Source organism: Chinchilla lanigera, unplaced genomic scaffold (genome assembly GCF_000276665.1).
Source record: "Chinchilla lanigera isolate Chin_1 unplaced genomic scaffold, ChiLan1.0 scaffold00002, whole genome shotgun sequence".
In the NCBI taxonomy this organism is placed as follows: Eukaryota; Metazoa; Chordata; class Mammalia; order Rodentia; family Chinchillidae; genus Chinchilla; species Chinchilla lanigera.
In genome coordinates this window covers 22,505,722-22,530,407 of record NW_004955403.1, presented here as the reverse complement: position 1 = coordinate 22,530,407, position 24,686 = coordinate 22,505,722, and the positions used below count along the sequence as shown (strand labels likewise).

Genomic DNA, 24,686 nt, shown 5'->3' with positions numbered 1-24,686 from the left:
AAAAAAAAAAAAAAAAAAGAAAGAAAGAAAGAAAGAAATAATATGTTAGAAACAGGATAATTTGTTTTGCTACTTAACGACTATTGAACTTTTCTCCAAGCAATAAATAAACATTTACGCTTCACTGTCACCGATTACTCTTTACTCGTTTCTCTCATCACTTTGAAGAGAAGAACAGCTCCTAGCATTCAATTCTTTCTCTAAAAAAGTCTGTTAACAAAGATGGTCACCAGTTCCCTTTCCCATGTCCATGTATTCAAAGACATCAACTCCCAAAATTTCCGACGGAAATAACAGGACGCTTTGCCAGTCTGTGATCAGGTTTCTGATTCAAATCCTGCTATTTGTTTTGACTAACACACATAGCACTTTCCTTTTCACTCCGTGGCATATATGACCCTGTAACAACTCTAATATAAGCTACATTTTACACAATCGTAAAGAGCATTAAAATACATCTCTAAGTTATTTTTAATAATTTCAATCTAGGCTGAAACTTCAGCCTAGATAGCGATATCAGAAGTGCGCATCAAGTCTAAAAACACCAAAGCAATACTCCTGTATTTGCCCACATTTTTCTTCCTATTCCCACATCCCCAAAGTGAATTTCCAATCCCATTTTCCCCCAGTTTTCCACTCTCTAAGGAATAGCAATAAATGAGCACTTTTTGACAAATTACTTAGCAAGGGAAGTGACACTGATGGCCGAAGCACCATCTTTACAGGAAAGACCATTTCGAGGAACTCCACCTCCTTATTGCACATTAGGAGACAGCGTCTCTTCCCCTTGCTTTACAATGATGTACAGCAATGGAGGGCCGCTGCTCTGGTACCTCCCGACTTCATGCATACCCCTGGTAACTCTGCTTAGGTTCTAGTTTAAATGAAAATGTATTAAAAATAACTCAAAGGACCAAAATATGCAATACATATTGTGAAATAGGAAGAAAATGTTCAAACAGGAAGGGGAACTAGGGAGAGGGGAGGAGGAAAGGAAGGACGGGAAAAGGAAAATAATGAGAAAAGAAGGAAAAAAAGAAACAAAGCTTTTGTACATGAGGGGAAGGAGGGTTGAAGGGAGGGGAAGAAATTGGGAAAAAAGAAGAATCAAGATATACCACGTGATCATATGTGTCTCAAAAATGTACAGATAAGCTAAATTAATTTTAAAAATAACCTGAAGGTGTGTTAAATGCAGTCACATTATAACTGTATTAAAAATCTGAAGTAAGCTATGTCAGGTAGAAAATTATCAAGACACCACCGTTTTTTCACAGAATATTTTCAAATGCCTGTAACTTCTTAAGCACAATTAATATCCAAAAAGAATTTCCTCAAAGGAGAAAAAAAAAAAAAAAAAAAAATATCACACAAAAGTGCCTGTGGTAGACTCAAAAATGAACACAAAACCTTGCAACTCTTCCCAGAAAGAGGCAGAGTCTATTTTTTTCTGCTTTTTAAATCAATTTTCTGAGCAGCAGAATATAGGAGACTGACAGTCTAGGAATTCTGAGTCTAGACTCCAGGGAAAGAACTGATTCTTTTCCTGAGCACTTGGAGCCATCATGTGAACAAGTCCAGGGCAGGTGCTGGATGATGACAGACAGGTCCTACTAGCGGCTGCCTGCAGTGAATACCTAGTCAACTCCAGAAGCACAGCCACCAAGCTGAACAGCGACTGATCAAACACACGGGTGCGTCCAGCTCAAACCAACAGAGGAAACAATCAGCTGTCCAGCTCAGACTGCACGCTCACAGAACTGCGAGGTACATAAAAGTGTTGTTTTTAGGATAGTCTGCTTCCCAACAAAAGGTTAAAATCAGACAGCTCTCTGTGGCAAACTTTTCAATTCAGGTTTGGATTTGCTCACACTTATTACACCTTTTGTCTTCTAGTCTCTAACATAATTTTGCCATCCTCATAATGCTTAACCATTCTCAGTTCCTAAATGTGTCTCTTCTAAACTGATTTCTATACAAAGACACAGGGAGGAACTTCCACAAAGGTCTTCTGTTCTTCCTTTAATCATTTTGAGCAACTGGTTACTTCTAATTTCCTATTCACAGAAGTAAAACCACAAGCACTAAATAAGCCCTAAGTAACAAGAACAGCAGACAAAGAGCAAATGAGAATTTTAAATATTTAAATGTAGTCCCTAAAGTGAAGAAAACATTTTTAGTTGTCACACATATTCTGTCCTTAAAATAGTCTGGCTACTGAATTTCTCCCCATTATTTAACCAGGCTTTAAAAGAGGTTTGCTTACAAATTAAAAGCACCCATGGACAGAAACAACCCAGACAACAAAGGACTTTTTAAATGTATGCTCAATTTAATATAGGAAACAGTTGCAAAACTAATGTGAATCTCCAGAAGTAACTGTTTAAGTTTTAAAAATTTATCAATAATGAAACTAGACAATATACTACTCCACTCAGTCTGCTGAGAGCTCAAGATTTTGCTAAATAATATATAATGAAAATGAGTAGTTAGCCTTTATATTCAAAACAGAAGAAATACTTTTTAATCCAAAAGATGATGAGATAATATCAGCATTCTACAGCCCCAGAAAACAAAAGCCACTCCAGGTTCTCTCCTGAAAAGCTTTAGAATTCAGGATCCCTGATTCTAGGTTTTTAGCCTCAATCTGGTGAGTGAAGTTGTTTGTATAAAAAGGAAAATAGAAAACAAAAATTCCTTTTTGTTTGGAATCGGCATTGCTACTGAAACTACTTTCTAATTCTTGTAATTTTGCACCATCCAAAAAGCAGAAGTTTTAAGTGGAAGAGAAGCTGTAATTATATTATAACAATAGGCAAACCTACAGAATAAACTTTAAAGGTCTTTCCCAATAATAGCTACCTAAGTAAGTGTTTCCCATTAATACTTTATAACAACCTATTTAATTTCAAATTTGGTACACATTCAACAAGCGCCAAGCGTCTCTATGCCAGCAGAGTTCCAAGCAAACGGACACAGATGTACACAGGAGTCTCTACCATCACAAAGCTTATATTCTGGAGATAAAAGGACAAAAGTAGATTTTTTAACATGTTAAAATAATTCTTGATAAGCACTATTTGCAGATTACACATTTTTAAAATCACTGGCTTTCACTTGAACACTTAGTTTGTGGATATGACTGATCAGTTGGACTTTCTGATACCAACTTGAGCTAATTAAAACCAAACATGGCCACTCTATATTCATGCTTTCCTAACCAGCCTCCTCTTCTACATGACAGTCTCACGCTATTAGGAAAGAAAAACAAGCATTTCAATAATTTTTTAGATCTAAAGGATAACTGATTTCCATTCTGTTACCTCAACCAACCAATATTCACATGTCAAACTCATCGCTTCTTTTTTTCACTTGAACATGTAAACACCTTCATGGAGCAATAAACCCAAGAAAAAGGATCTCCGGACAGACATTTATTGGGTTCAAAAAACATGAACATCACTAAGTATTTACTGAACACCAACTACGTGCCAAGCACTGTATGTAATGAAAGAAAGAGACGAAGTTGAGACAACCGGCATGTATACAGATGAGAACTAAAAGCAACCCACTACTCATGAACGGAAACTGGAGATTCTTCCAACTAAGAATTTATGGGGGGACTGTTTCTCATAGAGGTAAAAAAAAAATGCACTGCCTGAAGTGGTGAGATTTCCAACACCTGGTTATGAAACACAGATCAGATCATTTTTGCTCTACAAACACTTTCTTTTAAGATTCTTTGATGTTCCTCTTATTATGATCTAATAATAAGAGGCTAATGATCTTATTACGATCTAATAATAAAGGCTAATGATCTTTCAAAAGAGGCACTATTCAAAATTTTTTGTACTAAATAAGGGGGTTATTCGTAAACTTAACTTGGTTCGTTATTTTTTAATTCACTTAAATAAAACTTCAGTCTATCAAGAAAGCTAATTTTACTAGTACAAGCCTAAGTTTTCTGGTGATATTACCCTAATAGAAAAATAGTGGTAGTAGAACAACAGAAAGTTTCCACACTAAGTTTGCAAAACCACTGTAAAGATCAAACCCTGGCCAGGGAATTGCTTAACTTATACATACATTATTTGTAGTATTTATTTTACTGAAACTATGTATTTTGTATACCTCAATGGAGAGACAGGACCATGTGATAAAACAGACATAAAGAACTATATAGGTTAGTATTTCACTTGAAACAGCCTTGAATGAGTTTCTGTTGAGTAGTTTTAGGCATAACATACAATTATACATAAGAGTAACTTCCTATTATAAAGGTTTAATTTCAATCATTTATAAAATAAAAATAACTACTGTATTAAAAGCATAATATCAGATTAAGTACCATGTAATACATGTGTAAATACATTGGCAATCCTCGAGCCACTAGTACAGCCAGGGGTCCAAGGACCTGAAGGTCCATAAGCATAGATAGGTTCAGCACTTCATGAGCCCCATGGTATTGTAAACCAAACTGCTGTATGTCTGAAGAAAGAATATACAACCAGACCTAGTGTGGCACACCCATAAGCCCAGCATTCTGGGATGCTGAGGCAAGAGTATCACAAGTCTGAGTCCAACATGGGCAACTTAGTGACTCAGTGACAGCTTGTCTCAAAATGAAAAATAAAAAGGACAGGGGATGTAGCTTCATGCAAACACCCTGGGTTTAATCCCAGTACAGCAAAAAGAAAGACAAAGCAAGAATATGAAGAATATACAGCCTTCAACATATTCTCAAAGTTTGTGTAACACCAATAACATTAAGAACCACTGTTTTAGAGACCTAGAAATAGGCATCAGAGCGGCAGAACAGGAACTTTGCTCAACCTTCACAACTACAATTATCATATTACTTTCTCCTGCCACTGGGCTCAGAAGCAGGAAGAAAGATGATTACATCTGGAATCTCCTTGGGTTAGGAAGGCAGGCATGAAAGGGACAGTCACACATCATCTATTGGAACAAAGCAATGCCTTTCCTATGGAAAAGCTTCTCAGGAGGGGCACCAGTGTTTTCTTAGGTCAACCTAACAAGAGGAGTATGTATTGAGTGTTTGTTATATCAATCTAGTAGTATAAGATTTAGAATCTACCCTCAAGAAGCTGGCAATCTGTAAGAACAGTTTGAAAGAAAGTTTTTTAAAATATAGTTGTGAGGGATAACAAGAAATGATCAAGCCAGGCATGGTGGCGCATGCCTGTAATCCCAGCACTCCGGAGGCTGAGGCAGTGCAAGTTCAAAGCCAGCCCGGGCTACACCCCAAGTTCAAGGTCAGCCTGAACTATGTAGTAAGATTCTGAAAGAGTTGATCAAGTCATCAAAATATACTAGAAGGCAAGAAAACAGGAAGCAGTGGAGCACAGGGTGGGCTGAGGGCTACACAGGGCAAGGGCTGGCTTCATATAGCTAAAGCTAAGGAGAAACTGGGAGGTAATGAGGGCAGACACAGAAACTAAAGTGGAAGCAGCACGCACGTTTTTAAGGGGATTACACATTCTGCTACAGATCCTGGACTTTATCCAGCAAGAGACAACGCAGAGTGAAGCAGAGTTCCACTGAAGGTGGAGCACCTCTATTCCAGAATCATCTCTGTACTGCAAGAAAAGCCTCGAGTGTTTCAAACTTTAAACCACATTGATTTCTATTACAGTGATTAATTTTAAGAAGAAAAGCAGAATATTTCAAAATTACTATTAGTGTACACAATCCCTATTATTATGTATTTACAATATAATATAGACTTGGCTACATGAACAAAGTATAATAGCATCTAACATCCAATTTTACTCATGAATTACCTTGATAATCTAAGTGCACATAAAAACTTAATAAAGATAGTACACAGTAAGTAGTCAATAAATAACCGCTGTAATTACATGCTAATGATGATTAAGAAAAACATTTCCTAGTGACAGGATGGTTAAATAATCACAAATATCCCCCACAAAAAGACAATTTTAAAGAATTCCATTCAACAGGTTCATTCACTCGGCCACAGGGAAACCCTACAATGAAAAGGTTCGATTCAGTATCAGACATCCTAAGGAGACATGGTATAGCAGAACTGGTAAGGCAAGCTCAGTGGTAAGACTAGCCCTTAAAGTGTATATGCACACTTTTCTAGACTTTCTATCACTGCTCTTAACTGGATAACTGCCAGTTCAACAAATACAGGCATGTGCTCCTGAGCAGCAGTCTTTTCAAGTCCATTTATTTCTAGTAACAAAGACATGAAGGACTTCTCTGCAGCACTGTCTCATAGGGTGAGCATGTAATATTTATAACCAATAGTTTTTTTCTTAAAAATGCCACTAAAGTAACTGCAAATACAAATAAACAAAATACCAACTGAGGAAATAATAAAAGCCTGACAACTCCAGCCTTACCAACTAAAATAATCCAGTCAAAACAACAGGAACTAAACCGTTAAGAAGAACTGTCATGGAAAAATACCTAAAACTCTTAAAATCAATTCAATTTTCATAACTGTGCAAAGTAGGCATTACGGAAAGAACAAACCAGGTATTACTTGAATCTCTATGTACACAAGCCAGTCATTAAACTATGAACATCCAATCCTTAAACATCTTGACAACATAAAAATGGTCTCTTGCCCAGAGGGATGAGAAGCGCCATCCCCTCTGGCTGTCTCACCACTGACCAGATGGCTGGTGAGGCCAGCTGCAAAAGCCAGGGAGCTGGGGACAGTGCAGGAGAACAATGGCAACAAGTAACTGGGTTCAAAGGGGAAGTACAAATCAGGTTAGCTTCAGCTTCCCAGGGGGTTAAATGGGTTTTGAAGGTTAGCTGGGACCCTAACAACCACCTTAAACACGGTTTTGACAAGAAAAGGCTCCAAGCAACTAACACTCTATACATTTCAGAATTTTTACTGATAATGGACACCATACTTTCAGGTGCAGACACACGGCAGACACCTGATCATCTTGGTGAAACCACCTATACTCACTGTGATTCACTCACTACTCATCACTTCACTGGAGTAACCCTCAATTGTTTAATACCAACACCATTAATCCTGAGGTCCTTTTCTCTTAACTAAGAGGCAGATTGTGGTTCTGAAAAAAGATGTCTTAAGACTCTTAAATTCAAGACTCCTTCAAGACCTAGATTCAAGTCTCTAACCCAGCTTCACCCAAGTACCGTGCAACCAGGAGTTTTCAAAGGGGCTTCTTTATAGTATCTCTAGATCATTCTTGAAAGAGAGAGAGAGGGAGAGGCAATAGAATACTATTTTGTGTTACTATCCAAGTGGGCTTGGGCAAGTTACTTAGCCTCTCTGTGAATGAATTCTTCTCTTATCTGAAACAGAGATTCACAGTATTTATCTGATACTTGTAAAAAATAAAGTAGTGCATACTGAGTGCCTAGAACAGTCCCTGGCTGTAGTAACTCCGTTAAGGACATGTAGTTTTTATTACACTGATGCTCAGCATCATTACTGTCATTACCACCTAAGCCACAGAACGAAAGATCATGTCCTAAATTGTTCCTACACCGTACTTTCCAGATCCTGGCTCCTACACGTTATTCAGAATGATGTGGATTGAAGTCATGGTGCAAAGTGTCACCACATTCACACAACATAACACAACCTTCAGTTTGTATCCCAATCTCTCCTCCCACCTACATTTCTGCACTTGGCACTGTCAGATCAACTTGTTAGATACCACAGAAATAACAAAAGAAGAGCTGACCTTGTTTTCTTTCAAAACAAAATGGAATTTCCTTAGGATTTCTAGTTAGATCCTACTTTCACCTTAAAAATCCTCCTGCTTCAGAGGAGGATCCTTTCTCCAGCAGATTATTACCATGCCCTTACCTAGACTGACAATCGCACACACGCGAAGGAGCACATTAACAGCACACTATCATAACAGAATTTCCAAGGCCTGATTTTCAATCTCACTGTAGCTGAGAACTTACTTACTTTTTCTCTTATTTTCCTAGGAGAACAAAAAGGAGACGAGGACAGCAGCTGCTGCCACTTAAGGGAGGAGACTGCAACACAAAAGCCCTTTCACCAGCAAATTTCTTAACTCCCTAACCGGGCCTCCCACCACTATCTATTTAAGTTCATGCTGCCAGGAATTCTAGACGGGTTCCAATGGAAGGAATGGCTCCCACCGCAGAAGCCACCCTTCCAACGGCCGCTGGGCTCTTCGCCACTCTCACAGACTTTTGGGTCATGATACACAGCCCATTGGTATCCCCTCCACTCCATTTCTTGTCATAAGAGAAAGGTGGTAGTGAAAAATCATCGGTCCTTGGATATATGCAGAATATCCCACTTGAAGTTAGGGAAACACAGTTTTAAAACTTGAGTAACTAAAATATGAAAATATTCGGAGTCCTGCCAAAACAAAAGAGGATCTAAAAATACTTTCTCTGTCTATGAGGTCAGCAATCAGGTTAGCTTGGATAAGAATTTCCTTCTGCTGTCTCCATGACACTAATGCACTCATCCTGTATTCATCTAAGAAAAGCCAGGAGCCAATCCCTGAGCAGTGGTACAGGAACAGGGCCCTAATACTTCCCATAAGGATGCAGCCATTTTCTCTTAAAAAAAATCTAGTCTTCATTTTCTTTCCCATATTTCATGAATGATTTTTCTTATTGTAACAGCTACTTCCATTAACCATTCCAACAATTTCCATCAAAAAATGTTACGTTTCAATCCTGAAATCATAACTGGGATTCTAAAAGAAACATAGCATCAGTAAATTTAAAAATTTGCTCTTATCTTAATGAAAAACATAGTCTCCCCAAATAAACACAGTCAGAAGGGGGAAACCTCTTACTGGGTGGCATCATACTGAGAACCAAACACTGAACTGAAATATTTGAGACTGAAAAGGAAACATACCTAGGGGCATCCCATCACCACCCATCAGCAAGACTCAGCCAAACACTGCTTCAACACAAGTTGCCACAACAATTACAAACATCTTTTGGATAAGCATTTTTCTAGATACTACTTTAGTTTTAAATATTAACAACAACAACAAAAAATGCAACTTCTTGGTCCTCAAGCAATAATTAACTTAATAGCTATCTACCAGCTAAGAAGACTAAACAGTGTATTCTTAACTTTGAAGCTTACAACAAAGCCAGTAAGCACAAAGTAAAAATGAGGTGACTGCTCAGAAGCATGTCAGGCAAACCTAAATGTGAAATTATGCATGCTTCAAAGATACTTGCTCCACTAGTATTTCTGTCGAATCTACTTCAGCATCCTCATTGTAGGTTTTATGCAGAGAAACTTAAAGAATCAATTAGAGCACTGAAAATTGGCTGTCTAGCAAGGCTGACTTTCCAAATAACTTTTCGAGTAACATTCACTCCTTCCAAATCTGAAATAGAAGAGCAATCATGTGAGCACGGATTTGTCACAACAGTTCACTAATACCCAGGGACCAATCCAGAAAAAGCGCATGATACAGGGGAGATTATCAGATGTGCAGATGATTATCACTCCCACACTGCCATTACATGACACCTCCCTGAAAAACCAATTAGCTAAACATGTAAAAACTCCAGAGTTCAGAGAACAACAGCCTTTGGGGGTGACACTTCGGATTTAAACAACAGGCTTTGGGGGTGACACTTCAGATTTAAACAGATTTAAAGAGAAAGAGAAAAGATCTTAAAAACAGTGAAAACTAACTTCAAATTACTGAATACTGTTCTTTTCTACTGCATAAAACAGATTTTTTTTTTTTTCTTGAAAGAATGCTATCATTATCAATGGTCCTGTTCTGGAATCTCTAAAATAACTTGGTCTGATAACTTCACTGCCAAAAATACATCCTTTAAAGCTTACCAGTCTGATATGTAAGTATTACTATATCACTTATTCAATTTCAAAAAGCAAATAAACACAAATCTACAATACACTGAGTATTTCCCTCTGTAAAGCAAGGACTACAGAATAACTGACCAAGAAACTTCCAGCCTCTCTCTCATATTTAAATATCATTATTTACACAGATGCATAACAGTCTTTTATACAGTTGCCAACCATACTACCCATAATCCTGCCACCTCCTCCTCCCCCTAAATTACCACTGGGAAAGCCTGGCACTACATTTTAACTCTGGAAGCTACCATGGAGCTATTTCAGGTCACTGCCTTATTTGGTTGGTTGTTCTCTTTTTTTTTTTTTTTTCTTGGTAGTAAGAATAACCCAATTCCTTAAGTTTGTAAGTGAAAAATAGTAGTTTCTAAATGATTCTTTATAAAGTAACAACAAAAGCCAAAGGCAGGGTTCATATAATTTAAGTAATGAAGACAAAGTAAAGTAACATTCAGGTTCTATTTTCTGACCCAACTTTAACTTGTAACAGTTTTTTCCAGGTTTTAAAATCTACTTTGGAGACAAAAAAGTAAAAAACAATTGCTCTTAGAAAATTTATAAAATCATAGTTTCAGCTTCACTTCTTAACATTTGAATATTTTTCTATACTATTATCCTTGAAAATTCTAGTTTATATTGGACAATACGACAAAAATAGCATTCTACTTTTTAGATGAGTAACTGCCCAACATTACTAATTATTTTACTTTCTCTTGAAATAAACTACAAGAATCTTAGATATGTAATCTGTAGATTTCCTATATCTAACACATGCTAGTGGCACATAATAAATTAGAAAAAGAATCCTTTGAATAAAAGCACAATAAAAATCATAACCTCCAAAATAACTACCTCTAAAACAAGTTATACTGTTCATGTGCTACAGGGCTTCAGATATCAGTATAAATACTGGGATGAGTGTTGACTAAACATTTTTGAAGTTTTTTTGAGATCTGTCACATTACTGAATATATAAAATTTTAATGTAACAAAAAGCTCCCTTGTATAATGAACAAATTTATAAACGAAACATCGATCAAATTAGTGACTGAGGCCCACCTACTATTATTTTTTAGCATTGTGATTACTCAGTTTCCTTCAATTTCCACTTTCATCTTCAGAAGGTAGAACATTTAAAAGCCAAAATACACATTAATTTCTTCAATTTTTATTGACATTTATTCACTATCTTCTATGTGCCAGGCACTTTTTGCTAGGCTTTGAAGACAGAAAATGCGTAAGCTGGGAAGGCTCATTCACTCCATCAGGGACAATGACAATGTCCCCACAACCACAGTAAGGTAAGCAGGAAGTGCAAGGAGCATACACTCACACCTATAGGTGTCTTGGGGACCCAGTTTTAGAACTTTATTCTAGATGAAAGAGTAACAACAAAGGTTTGCTACCATTTCCAAAAAATAATACAAAATATCACACATCCTAGGAGCCGTTCTATTTTATTCGCTGCATCTTCATAGAAATCCTGTAGTTATTTTGAGTGTCTCTACCTTATAGGTGAAAAAAGTTCAAAAAATTTCACTTGTCCGCAACAAGTGAACAACTGAAAGAGCTAGGATTCTTGGCCAGCTTTTTTCATTGCATATTCCACTACCTTCCCTATACTTCCCAAACAAAACCTGGGGGAGGTGCTAAGTAAAGTAGATCACATTAAAGAAGTTTTAGCGCACAACTTTCTCTGTGTGCCCTGCACAACTGTTCAGGGTGTGCAATAACCTGTGGATGGCAGGGTGCTGGTGACCGTAGTGAGAATGAGCCTGCAAACATACTAACCTAAAAATCCTCAAAGGGACTTCTCAGAGTTACCACAAAATCACAAGGATGCTTTTGATGACACAAAGTACAACTGCAGCAATGAATATCAGTGGTAAAAAGTTCAATATTCTTTCCATCATGTTATGCTCAATGAACCACTGGGGCTCCCTTAGCTGCATTTACATGGTTTATGGCACATAAATATACATACATACCGCAAAAAAAAGTGCACACGTTTCTATACTGAGCCCTACCTGAGACCCACTGGAAACTGAGAAAGAACTATCACAAGGCAGATACAAAACCAAAAAATTGGAGAGGGGTATCAAAAACCAGAGTAATACACACAGATTTACCTGTTTCTTCATCTATCTTGAAAACACCAACACCAGAACCATCTCTAATGGAATATCGGATCTCCCCATCTCTTCCTGTGTCTTCATCACGAGCTGACACTGTCATTACTGACGAACCAATAGGGACATCTTCTTTCACTACACCCTTTTCCACAAAGCTGGAAAACACCGGTGGGTGTAAGTTCTCATTCACATCAACCACCTCAACTTCCACATAGCACGTGGAAGACAGAGAAACTGGCTTCCCTTTGTCTTTGGCCCTCACTGTGAGATTATATACTTGCTTCCTCTCAAAGTCCAGCTGCTGTACAATCCTAACTGCTCCACTGAGTTTATCCACATCAAAGTTTCCTTCCCCGTGATCCAGAAGACTGTATCTCACTTGGCTAGACTGACCTAAATCAGGATCATAGGCTTCTAACCACATGATTATGGTTCCTTCTGGCAGATCCTCCCGAACTTTCACACGGTAGTTAGGTGGAATAAACTTGGGTGGGTTGTCATTAACATCTTCTAGTGATACTTTCAACAGCACAGTAGAAAATAACTGGGGTTCTTCTGTGGCTTGGTCCCTGGCTTCAATCTTTAGGTAATACACATGCTGTACTTCACGATCCAAAGGGTGAACAATTTTAACAAGCCCAGTGCTGCTGTCAATTGAAAACTTATCTGTGTCTGTCAGAATAGAGTACGTCACGCGTCCATTGGACCCTAGATCTTTATCAGAGGCTTCAACCTGGATGATTTCACTGTTTATTTCCTTGTCTTCGCTCACTTCAACGAAATAGCTCTCCTGCAAAAATTCAGGTGGATTATCATTGGCATCCAGAATGATGATATCTAAAAGACGCCAAGCTGCCTTCTGTGGTATACCAAGGTCATAAACAGTAATATTCAGGGTATATTTGTCTGTTGTTTCACGGTCAAGTGGAGATAAAATTTTTAGCATTCCTGTTTCCATGTCAATAATGAAGCAACTATCCTCATTCCCTCCAGATATAGCATAGACAAGTTTCCCATTGAAGCCAGAGTCAAGGTCAGTAGCATTCATAAAAATTATATTAGAACCCACAGGCTGGTTTTCCTTTACCTCAATACCCGTTGGAAGAGTATTTCTAAACTGTGGAGCATGAGAATTGACAGAGTGGGAATCAAAGAAAATATCCTCACCCTCCCCGTGACTGTGTAATCTATTTGCCTGCAGGAGTTTCTCAGCCAGCATTTTGGCAACACCAGTCTCTTCACACTGCAAGTTTACTGGCTTGCGACTGGCAGCCACAGTTATGTTGATATACAAGGGCATGGCAAAATTTTCTCCGTCTGTGGCTGTAATTCTCAGACTGTGAAAGGACACCTTTGCACCTAAGCCATCCATTAGCGACTGCTTTAATGACAAAACTCCAGAGTTGGGGTTTAAGCCAAACAAATCTAGTTCATTTCCAGCTTCAATCTGATACCGTACCAACTGAAGCTCATCAGCATCAATAGCAGAAACAGTAGTGATTTGCTCCCCCACGCTTAGATCTCTGGGAACTGTTCCTTCACAGTTTATCTTCTCAAACAAAGGTGTGTTGTCATTCAAGTTATTCAGAGTAACTGTTGCAAGAACTTCAACTTCCCGGCGGTATGGCAAGCCCCAGTCTGATGCTCGAATCCTTAGGGTATAAACTCGGGGCATCAGTTCATAGTCCAAGTTTTCTGAAGTGCTCACAGCACCAGTGAAATGGTCGATCACAAATGGCACGGGATTTATATTTGCAATACTGTAAGTCACGTACCCATTCTCACCATCATCAGGGTCTACAGCACTCACTCTCAACACAGTAGTACCAATGGGTGCGTTCTCATCAAAAGATGCTTTGTATGCTGTCTGGGTAAATTCAGGGGGATTGCTGTTTGCACTTAAGACTTTAACCAAGACCTTGGTGGAGGCTTTTCTGTCACTTGTTGTTACTTCAAATTCAAAGTGAGATGCCAGCTGTCTTTTAATTGGTTCTAAAATGGTAATGAGACCAGTGTTGTGATTTATACTAAATTTAGCCTTTCCAGGTGTACTTTTAAAAACATACCTCAAATGGGAGTAACTGGGAATGGCTTTTACCATGACCACAGGTGTGTTGGGAGGAGCAAATTCACTTACTTCTGCTCTGTAAACATCCTTTTCAAACTTGACTGGCCCAACTCTGAACTGTGGAGAAGTCACATGAATTACCTTTATGGAAGAAAACTGGGGAGGATTTCCTTTATCTTTAGCCTGTAGTGTTAGATTGTAGCCAAAAGGACTACTATCCCAGTCAATGCTACTAATGGCTTTGACTTTATACTCTTTACTCCCTGGAAAGGACCTTACTGTTCTGAACTGTTGCAGAAGGTCACCTGCCACAATGCTTAGAGAAGCTATTTCACCATTGGCACCCTGATCACAGTCATCCACGGTCACAATTGCATATGTTGGGTCTCTATCCAGTTCTGATGGTGACAATGTCACTGCCGTTATCACAGGAGCACATTCATTGGCCTGTTCCACATGAACTGTTAGCTTGGCCAAGCTGCTGATCCCACTGCTGCCGTACAATTTCATTCCACGGTCCACAGCAAGGATTTCTAGCTCATAGAGCTGGGTCTCCATGTAATCAAGTCTGCCTGTTAAAACTACTGCACCACTGGTTGGGTGAATAGCAAACATGTCTGTTCGGTCTTTAAAACTGTAGTAGAATTCTCCATTAGTTCCTATGTCTGCGTCTGTGGCACTGACTCTTGCGATACTGGTCCTTATAGCTGTGTTTTCAGGTAAGGAAACACTGTATGAGGTGGGTGAGAATAACGGTCTCAAGTCATTTGTATCCAGCACTTGCACCCTGACCTTTGTTCGTGCTTCAGCATTTGTGTTTTTCTCAACTGCTTTGACTATCAATGTGTAATGGTCTTTCACTTCTCTGTTAAGAATAGCTGTGTTTCCTCCTTTGGTCCTTATTCTTAGAAAGCAAAAGTCTCCAAGAATGTACTCTTCGGCTTTAAACAGGTTTTCATTGTCTCCTGAGATAATTTTGTACCTTAATTCCCACAACGGATTTGTAATGTAAATACCCATCTTTACAGGATGCCCAACATAGGTCTTGGCAGCAGAGTTCTCATGCACAGTGACGTTGTACTGGAAATGTGTAAACTGGATAGATGGAGTCTGTTCAAGTCTTTGGCTTCCATCGCTGTCGTCAAAATGCTGGAGGAGGAGGAGGAGAAGCAGAAGCAAGGCCAAATGTCTCCCCATTGCTTAAATCTCAGAAACCTAAAATAGAAGAAAGAAATAAAAACTATCACTTCGGAGAAATAAAACAAGTTAATAAGTATAAACTGTTCTAAACCTGGTATCTTAATAAAGTATTTTCTATCTACATGGAATATAAATAAACACACTGGTTTGGGGGTTTTCCCGTGCTTTTCAAATATGAATATCAAACATTCAAGAAGACTATGTCTAGAATTAGTAAGCTTCACAATAATTTTTTGAATGACAAGTTCCTATTTTTCGTATGTGATGATTCAAGAATCATAATGAACATTAAATAAAAGACTGCCAACAGCAACTAAATTTTATTCTTACACATAAACCTTCAAAGCAAATATAAGTAATTATTTAAAAGGTGAGTTAGTGAATGCTGTTTACATTTACTTATACATAATGAATTAAATGCTCAAGTGCTTGTAAAAGGAATGCTACTACAGTACTGTGAGCATACAAAGCTTCTACCAACTAAGTACGGAAAAAATTTCCTGAACCATGGTTGTATATGACCTTGCATCACGAGTTTGCAATCTCACTGCAAAATGTCTCCGGAAAATGTGTAATTCTTTTACACAAATGATTAGCCCTGCTTGGTGGTGCACACTTGTAATTCCAGCACTCAGGAGGCTGAGGCAAGAGGATTGTTGGGAGTTTAACATAAATCTCCTGAGCTACATAGCAAGACCCTATCCCCCCAAAAAACAAAACAATACAAATTTAACAAAAAATATAGATTATGTTCCCTCCATATATCCCTACATAATACTTAGGTTTACTCGCTCATTTAATACTATGTTAACTGTTTACAGGTATTAAAATAATTGCTATCAACTTTGATAGGGAATACGTGAAATACTAAAATAAGCACACAAAAAGGTCAGTTTGTAGTATGAACACCACAATTTTGTAGCTTGCTATCAGAGATTTTCCTTTCTAAGTCAGAGAAGGAACTCTCATTGCAGCATCAATAATTTATCACAACGCTAATATCAACAAGCACTTCTTCATACAGTATCAACTATCTTCACAACCTGAACCAGCTGTCAGTCAGGAGTCCTTAGCAAAAGACAAGAGACACACAAACAAAAGCTGTGCTCACCAAAGCCAACACATGTAACGGGTCAAATCAACGCAGCAAGGGGACAGGACCACCAAGGGGTCAGAGGTTGACTTTGGAAAGAAAGAGAAACTGCAGAAGGGCGTCTCTGACAAAAAAGAGTATAAGCCAAGTCCACTGAGACCATTATTTTCAGACTGACTGCTCTTCATCATGCCAAGAAATCCGTCCTGAAAATCCCTGCAGCTTCACAAAAGCCCCCAGCAGCGTTAAGAGGACAGCATGGTGCACTTGCAAGGTAACTCTCAAATTAATATTCACACAATGTGAATGCTGCCAAAGGTGAAAGAAACAGCAGACTGGAGGGCTAGTTTCTTACCTGTGTTGAAATCAGTACGGCAGCATTAATTTACGGAATCCTAACTCAGCCACTGCCAACTTGAGTCCTCAGTCATTTCACGGGGGGAGAAATGATATGCTTAAAGCAATTAGAACATAACTGATAATGAGTCACATTCCAGTTGGGCACCCTAACTTGTTCTTTAGCAATTGTGCCTTCTACTCAGCAGTCAGAAAATTGTATCTCCGTCTCTAGGAAAACAATTTCCACTTAAAATAAGAAAAAAATTTTCCCCAAATTACAGATATCTCAATTTGGTCAACAGTTCTAATACTAAGGAAAAGCTAGCATTATGCTAGGTTATGTAGAATCAAAGATGAGTAAAGGCAAAGAAAGATCCCAACCCCAAAATATTAACAAACTAGGAATAAAACACACATGTGAAGAAAATACTTTAAAGAACATTTAATGATGTTATACAAGCACCGTTTTTTGTTTGAGGAAAGCCTACTATGTTGTTGGAGACATTATTATTCATCACTTTACTGCAAATGAGAAACCCAAAATTTTTCAACAGAAATGATACCATCTAATTGAAAGTGATAAAGAATCACTCTGGTATCTGGGCAATGCAGGGCAGCAAGATCAAAGCTGGATGGAGTCCAGTTAGAGGACACTGCAACAACACAAGTGAGAAAGTGCTGTGGTTTGGAAGTGTCCCCCCAAAAGCCCATGCGTTAAAGGTTTGGTCAGTGGCCTGTAGCACTCTGGAAGGTGGTGGAACCTTCAGAGGTCAGGAACTACTTAGAAGAAGTTCAGGTTATTGGGAATGTGCGTTTGAAGGGGCTACTTGGGACCTAACCCTTGCCTCCATCTCTTGCTTCCTTCCCACAAAGTGAATGGACATCTTCCACTACCAGCTCTCATGTACTTGTACCACTACCAGCCCCAAGCTACAGCACCAAGCAATCACGAAAAGAAAACTCCGACAAGGTAGAGTTTTCTCTTTCTCAGTTGATTATCTCAGGTATTTTGTCACAGTAACAGAAAGTTGACTAATACACAGAAGCCTCCTGGTTATCCAAATAAAGATTTCAAGTGGGCAGATAGATACTGGGAGAGGTCCAATGTGGAGATATGGTCTGGAGAGTGTCAGAATATGGTAGATGGTCCTTGGAAACCATGAAACTGAATGAGAATACTGACAAGGAGAACACAGATAATGAAAAGGAAACCAAGGATGGAATCTTACTGCTCCCCAAGATTTGAGCAGCAGAGGAAAGCAACCCAAAAAGGAGACAGAGGAACCACCGAGACAGGTAAGGAAACCAAAAGACAGTGGTGTGATGAGACTCAAGAGGTAAATAAATCTTACAGAGAATTTGTAGTCTACCTTTAGAACCTGGAAATGATCCATACAGACTGACTGGCGTTATGCCCTCACCACAATGGTTTAAAAAAATAGGGGAAAAAAAAAAAGAATGAAAAGAGAAAGCCCTAGACTCCCCCATATTATAAAGAAAATGCCCAAGACATAAAGCTGCCACGGCTGTCCTCATTCTCCCCGTGACTTCCCACTCTATCCAATCAGTGCCCTTGCTACCATCCAACATGACCCCCAAGTTCACCTCTTCCACCTTGTGCAAGCCGCCCCCCACAGTCCCTACCATAGTTGGAATAAACTTTTTGGATCATATTCATAACTGAGGCCTTTAAAACCCCGAAATTCTTCTGCGAACTTGACAGAATACGGTACCACTGTAATTGGAATAAATAATATAAAGCAGTCACTGATGGTGAAAAATCTGCATTTTGTGAGATATTATTAACCCTGCAGTAATGTAATAAAGAACAGTGAATTCAAGTTTCACTATAAAATGCCATGATCAAACTATGGCTGTTACTCTGCGCAAAACATACACTAAAAGCTGTGGGGTGCAGCACTGACACCATTTCACCTAAAAAGTATGTCATTACCTAGAGTTCATGCTTATGAAAAGTACACTCCAAAAACCATTTTAGCCCAGGGCTACACTTTGATATTTAGAAGGTGATCACACTACTTGAAATTATAGCAATTTAGGGTTTCTAAAATACATTTTCCAATGTGAAAACAAAGCATGTTTACTTGGTTCAGTCTTTAGGGAAAACATCCTCGGGTCCAAAGCTTAAATATCTTTAGTATAGATTTCTGAAAATCCATAAATACAGGAGGGAAAATAATGTTTGATAAAAATAAGGTACTAATATCTTTGTATTTCTTCATTATGCCTTCTTCTAAAATGTTTGAAATACTGCAAATGCACACGCTTCACCAAAAAAAAGCCTCTGTGCTGAGAAAATAACTGCACATATTTATATATTTAGATCTACAGCTAAGAGTTGAAAGTGTTTCACATGCTTCAAAGATAGTAGGTGGGATACAACTTTACACAATACATACATTCTGTTGAACATTAGTAAGTTTATTATTGAGAGGTCACCATTCACCACAGCCCTTTTTGCCCTCTTCACATTATGGAAACATTATTAAACATTTGTTCCACATAAGATAAAAATGTAGAAAAATATTAAAGTTAAGAACTTTGTGTTCACCTTCCTTGCACTCTAGCCAAAACTCTGATTTTCTAACATCAGCAATGGCGTCATTGCCATTTAACTTGTTGCTGATTGTGGAGCTTACAATCAAATCACTCTTTCCTTTTATGGGTGCTAGAGATTGAACTCAAGGTCTGACACATCCGTATGTTGATACTTTTGGTTGGAGTTGTAGTAAGTCTGACCAGTATTGCCAAGATTTAATGTAAATACTGCATTCAAACAATCAACAACGGATTTCAATTTACTATGAGAATGGTCTACTAACAATAATGGAGAATTACAAATGTGACTCTCTTAGAACTTTGAAACTTCAGCAGTTACATGATTTGATCAATCCAAAATACCATTTTAAAGGTTTTCTCATCCTTTTGAAAGTTAAAAACAGGTATCCTAGGTTTTCAATAAACTCAGTATAAAATCTGACTTGCTAAATGAACCCATACAACACATCTGTCAGTATTATGGAGACAACTATTCCCAGTTGTTCTGTGCTACTGCAACACAAAAATTACACAGGTAAACAAGGGCTGCCTCTGAGTTTTCAGCTGGGCCAGGCAGCCCCGTGCTGCTCCCCTCTCTCCCCGTTTCCAACTAGAGGCAGGACCGGCATCCATCACTCATCCTCCAGCCCCCACATGCATGTTCCAGGACAAACTTTGCCCAGGGAGAAGCTCAAGGAATAGTTAATCTTGTGATTTAAGCCCGTCTCACCTAGTGTATTTTTCCCTTCAAAGAGAAATAACAGAAACGTCTTGGAAGAGTGGTCAGTAATTAACACTGGCCATTTCCACTACCAAATTAGTAAGGTTTTATTATGGGTCCAATTATACTCCTGAAGTGCTCAGGTACACACAGAGGTGTTTCACTTACTAACGGATGAGGGCTGTGGAAGTTCCAGGGATAGCAAGAAGGCGGAGATCACTGTGGAGAAAGTCCTTCCTCTTCCTTCCTCTCCTCACAGTGTTCTCTTCTCACTTGTCCTCCACACCCTACCTGTAAATACACGTCCTGATGCGCGGAATTCTGCCTCTTGTGCAGTTCTTCTCTCTACACTATTTCTGGAACTCAAACATTTTCAGCAATCCCTTCAGGACTGCCATCATTTGCTGAGTCTACAAACACAGTCTTCCCAACCTAAAAATAGACTTTCCTCAAACCTGCACCTCCTTTAAACTAACACCCTACTTCTCTTTTTTCTTAAACTGGCAAAAGTCTCTGAAAAAATTGCTTCTCAGTATCATCTTGACTTCCTCACAACTCTCACAACACTGCCACCCTCAAATCCTACCGCTCTACAAAAACCTTTCAGCTCTACCCCGGCAACAGCAGCAGCTTCACAAACTAACATCAAGTCAAATGACTTTGCCCCATTTTCCCTGTCTACTGTCTCCTTTGATGCTACTCAGCCCTCTCCCTAGCACCAGATGCCTGAAACAGAGGCAAACAAAACATACAGCGAATGAAGGACACACTTTCCTTATTCTCCTTAGTACGCTTCTACACAGTGCCCCTTTCACCTTAGAATTTGTCCTAACCAAGTTCTGACTCCCAGCTCTTCCTGCACAGGCCTGTGTCATCACCCATAAAGACTCAGGCACTCAGCCTCAACCAGGAACAATCGTACATTCAAGCCCTAACGTCCCATGTGCCCTGGAGCACTCCAGTCCTGAAATGCCACCGCAGACCTAAGCTGTACTGTCTTTTCACCTATTTCCCACTACAAAATAACAGGTCTCACAAGTTACCCGTTTTTGCAACAGAACAAATCAAACAGAAAGGAATGTAAGAACTATGCTGGGCATGGTGATGCATACCTGTAATCTGAACTATCCCAGAGCCTGAGGCAGGAAGATCGCAAATTTGAGGCTTGCCTGCACAACTTCACAAAACTCTGCCTCAAAATGAAAGAGAAAGGAAAGTACAAATCTAACCTAACTATAGCCCTGTTACTAATCAATCCTGTGAACTGAAACAAGTTTCTTAATTCTGTGAGTTCCATTTCTTTGAGGAACTAGAGGCTGGATTAAAACCTTTAGAACCTCCTATCCTTTTAACATATTCTTCCTACCCTCATTCTTCAAATGCAGGTTTCCTGTGATCTTTATTCCTACCTGCTAAACTTCCACTCCTAAAAAGTTATCTACACTTGTTTTTTTTTTTTTTCTTTCTCAATTTCTCAATTGTTCTCTTTCCATTTCTCCACCACCTAGTTCACACACACAGTTGCTTAGGCACAGAGTTTCTTTTTGTATTCCTGCTGGCTTCCCTTGGATCCAGGCTCCTTCGTGATAGCACTCCGTACTGCAGTTTACAGATATTTAGTACTTCCCCTTGGCCTGCTGGTTAGCCTTAACGCCTGCTGTTAATCTGACCTCTACTCACTTTTTCAAGACTAGTTTCAATATTATTCCCTATTTCAAACCAAAAAGGTTTACCTCCCACAGACTTGCAAGGAGTACAGCAAGGAGTGTCTTGACCCCCTGATACCGCCCAGTGGCCAGGGCTCGCCCAGTGGCCAGGGCTCTAACTAGTGAAACATCCACATCAGCCCATCAGCATTTCTGAAAGAAAGCGAACTTTACTATCCTCACATACAGCTTATTCTCTTCAACACTCTTTTTTCCTCTAGCCTTATCTCCTGCGCTATGCAAGTCATTATCCACGTCTTTGCCAGCCAATTTAAATCAGTATCAAAGATTCTGCTATGTTCTAGCTAGACAAAGGAAAAAGATAAATCAAGTTTAGTAGAGGAAAAAAAATTAAAAACAAACACTGATAATAAACTAACCAATATTGTTCCCATAGATAACATGGGACAGTTTATTTATTTATTTTTTTGGTACTGGGAATCGAACTCAAGACTCTGCACTTGCCAGGCAGGCGCTTATGCCACTGAGCTGTATCCCCAGCTTAACACGAGACAGTGAGGTCCCTCATGTCTTTTCTCCACTCACTCAGCCACAAGAAGGCCACTCCACGGTATCTACAACTTGCCCGTGTCATCTCCTTCCCTGGACGACTCCCTCATTCCCTCAGTGCTCATTCTACCTGATATCCGCCTAACCAAATCGCCCCGCTGGCTGAGGGGCTAGGTTGGGGCCATCCTGCTTTTAAGGGATCTCTTATCACATTGGACTGGCACTGTTTATTCCTTCTCCTCACTGGATTGTAAGTTCCTTAAGGGCAGGAAATCTGATTTGTTCACCACTATGTAGTATGTCTAGCCCAATGCTGGTACAGAAGATAGCCACAGTTGTTGGATGGGTGAATGGACAAAAGAACAAAGAATGAAGAACAGGGAAGGCAAGAATAAATACTGGAGAATAGATATGGAGGAGTAACAACAACAACAAAAATAACCCTTCTAGCCTTTTCAAATTAATAGATAATCCAGGCACAAACACCAGGCCAGTGACAACAGTGCAGATGGCTGCCCTGCTGGCAGCTCTAATTTCCAGCAGTCCAAAAAGAGGTCATCACCCTTCTGCAAAGGCTTCCAAGTTGGCTACAGTGATGCCAGATCAGTGTCTCACGAGGCGGCTCAATGTTTTAAGATTCTACGAAGGATGAAGATTGAATAGTGATTGATTTTCCTAAGTGGCTTATAGAAGACATTAAGCTTCTTTATAGACTTATTTTCACCGGGAGAATTAAGCAAAAATTTGGTAGTATTTAAACTTAGGACCTTCAGGTGAAAAGATGATTTTTAAACATGTTAAATACTTTTAAAACACTTTAAAATGTGCAATAGATGAATTCTTTATCATTGTAAACATAAAATGCTCCTCCTCAAGTGAGCAACAAGGCAACCTTCGGGTCTTAAACGATGTACAACAAGCCCTTTAGAAACTCTTTTCCATGGTCTAAGGTTAAACTGACACTTGCAAATTGAGCAATTAAGACCAAAGCAGAGAATTTGGCTTTATCATCCAGTCTGCTAAACGCACACATCTGCTAATTCCCACCTCATAGAAATTAAAATGTACACAAAGCTTTATGACTTGTCTTACTAAATCAGGTCCTTTAGGCCACAAATTAGGCCACTGAGGCAGCTTTTAACGCGAGAATACTAATTTGGCATGGTTTATTTATTCTATGTAAAACCAGGCAAACATGGATGGAAAGTAGACTTGATAAGAGAGTGCGGACAATCTCTAAAAATCTCTTCCACTTCTAATATTCGAAGTGACTACTTCAGTAGTGGCTCAAGAACTAAGTTTAAAGACATACACACTAGAAAGGCTGGGCATCAGGAGATGAAAATGCTGTCAGTTTGCATACACATTTTTACTATGAATTTAAACGGTCTGACATGATCGCAACCCAATAAAGGCAACTTCAGGGACAAAAACACGAATAAACGTTTTACACAGGTGGCCAACAACGTTCACAGTGACAATGTGCTTCCTATCCAAAGTTAATCATCCTTCAAGAAATGGGTGCTCAGATCCAAACTTCTTAAAACTTACCCTGAGCTTTTTAAGTGGCATATCTGGCATAATTTAAGAGTTATATCGATTTCTACTTTTAATAACTATAAAGCCTTTTAAGGATCTTTACATCTTCAACCTTAAATATATAAAAAGGAAAGAGGAGTAATTCTGATTGTGTAATCAAAGCTGTCCTTTTAAGACTCAAGGGCAAATACCAGAATTAAACTGTATAAGGAAACACTTTTCCATGAGTACCTGCAACAACTGGATGAGGTGAATAGCTAACACTCTTCCAGGGTAATGTAAAAGATGTAACTGCTGCCTAATTTAACACTCGTAAAATATCTTTTTAAGTTTTTCAATACAGAATATGCAAATCTGCATTTGAAAAAGGTTAGTAAGTATCTGAAGGTTACATGCTTTTTAAATATTTTCCAATTCCAATAGTTCACTTAGAAAATACCCAATTTGGAGAGGAGGGGAATCCCCTCTTCTACCAGCGTCAGAGAGTTGCCTAACAAAAGCCACTTCATGAAACCATAGTTCAGAGACACGCAAAAATAAAAAAATTAACTGCATAGAAAATATTTGAGTTTAATACACACAATTGTGTCCTTGTTTGCAAAGCCCTGCAATTTACATGGGGGGGAAGGTTAAAGAGACGAGAGAGGCAGCTTCTGAAAGGAGAGAAAAAATTCTCAACAGTCAAAATCTCTCTTTTAATAAAACCTTGCAAGTTTCTCTTACAGAGAACACAGAAACAACTGGCCGCACATTTTGCCAAGAGTAAGCCCAGCAAGAGTGCCGATCGCCCCTCTCCAAATGTGCAGGCACAGTCGCACTGCACCCTCGGGCTCTGGTCCGAGGACAAGGAGCCGTCGCGGAGGACCAACCGCCCCGCCAACCTGCTGCAACCCGACCTCGCCGCCGCGCCTCACCTGCGTGGAAGCGCGTCCTGCC

General features: G+C 39.1%; 1 protein-coding gene across 3 annotated transcripts in view; it reads right to left on the bottom strand.

Annotated features, from left to right (window-relative positions):
• Fat1 (FAT atypical cadherin 1) overlaps nt 1-24,686 on the bottom strand; it is a 115,889-nt gene that overhangs the window by 88,106 nt on the left and 3,097 nt on the right. For all 3 annotated transcript variants that reach the window (XM_005373425.2, XM_005373426.2, XM_005373427.2), the window contains exon 2: nt 12,013-15,298. In XM_005373425.2, the coding sequence (XP_005373482.1) occupies nt 12,013-15,280 (3,268 nt within the window). In that variant the 5' untranslated portion in view covers nt 15,281-15,298. The remainder of the gene's footprint in view (nt 1-12,012; nt 15,299-24,686) is intronic.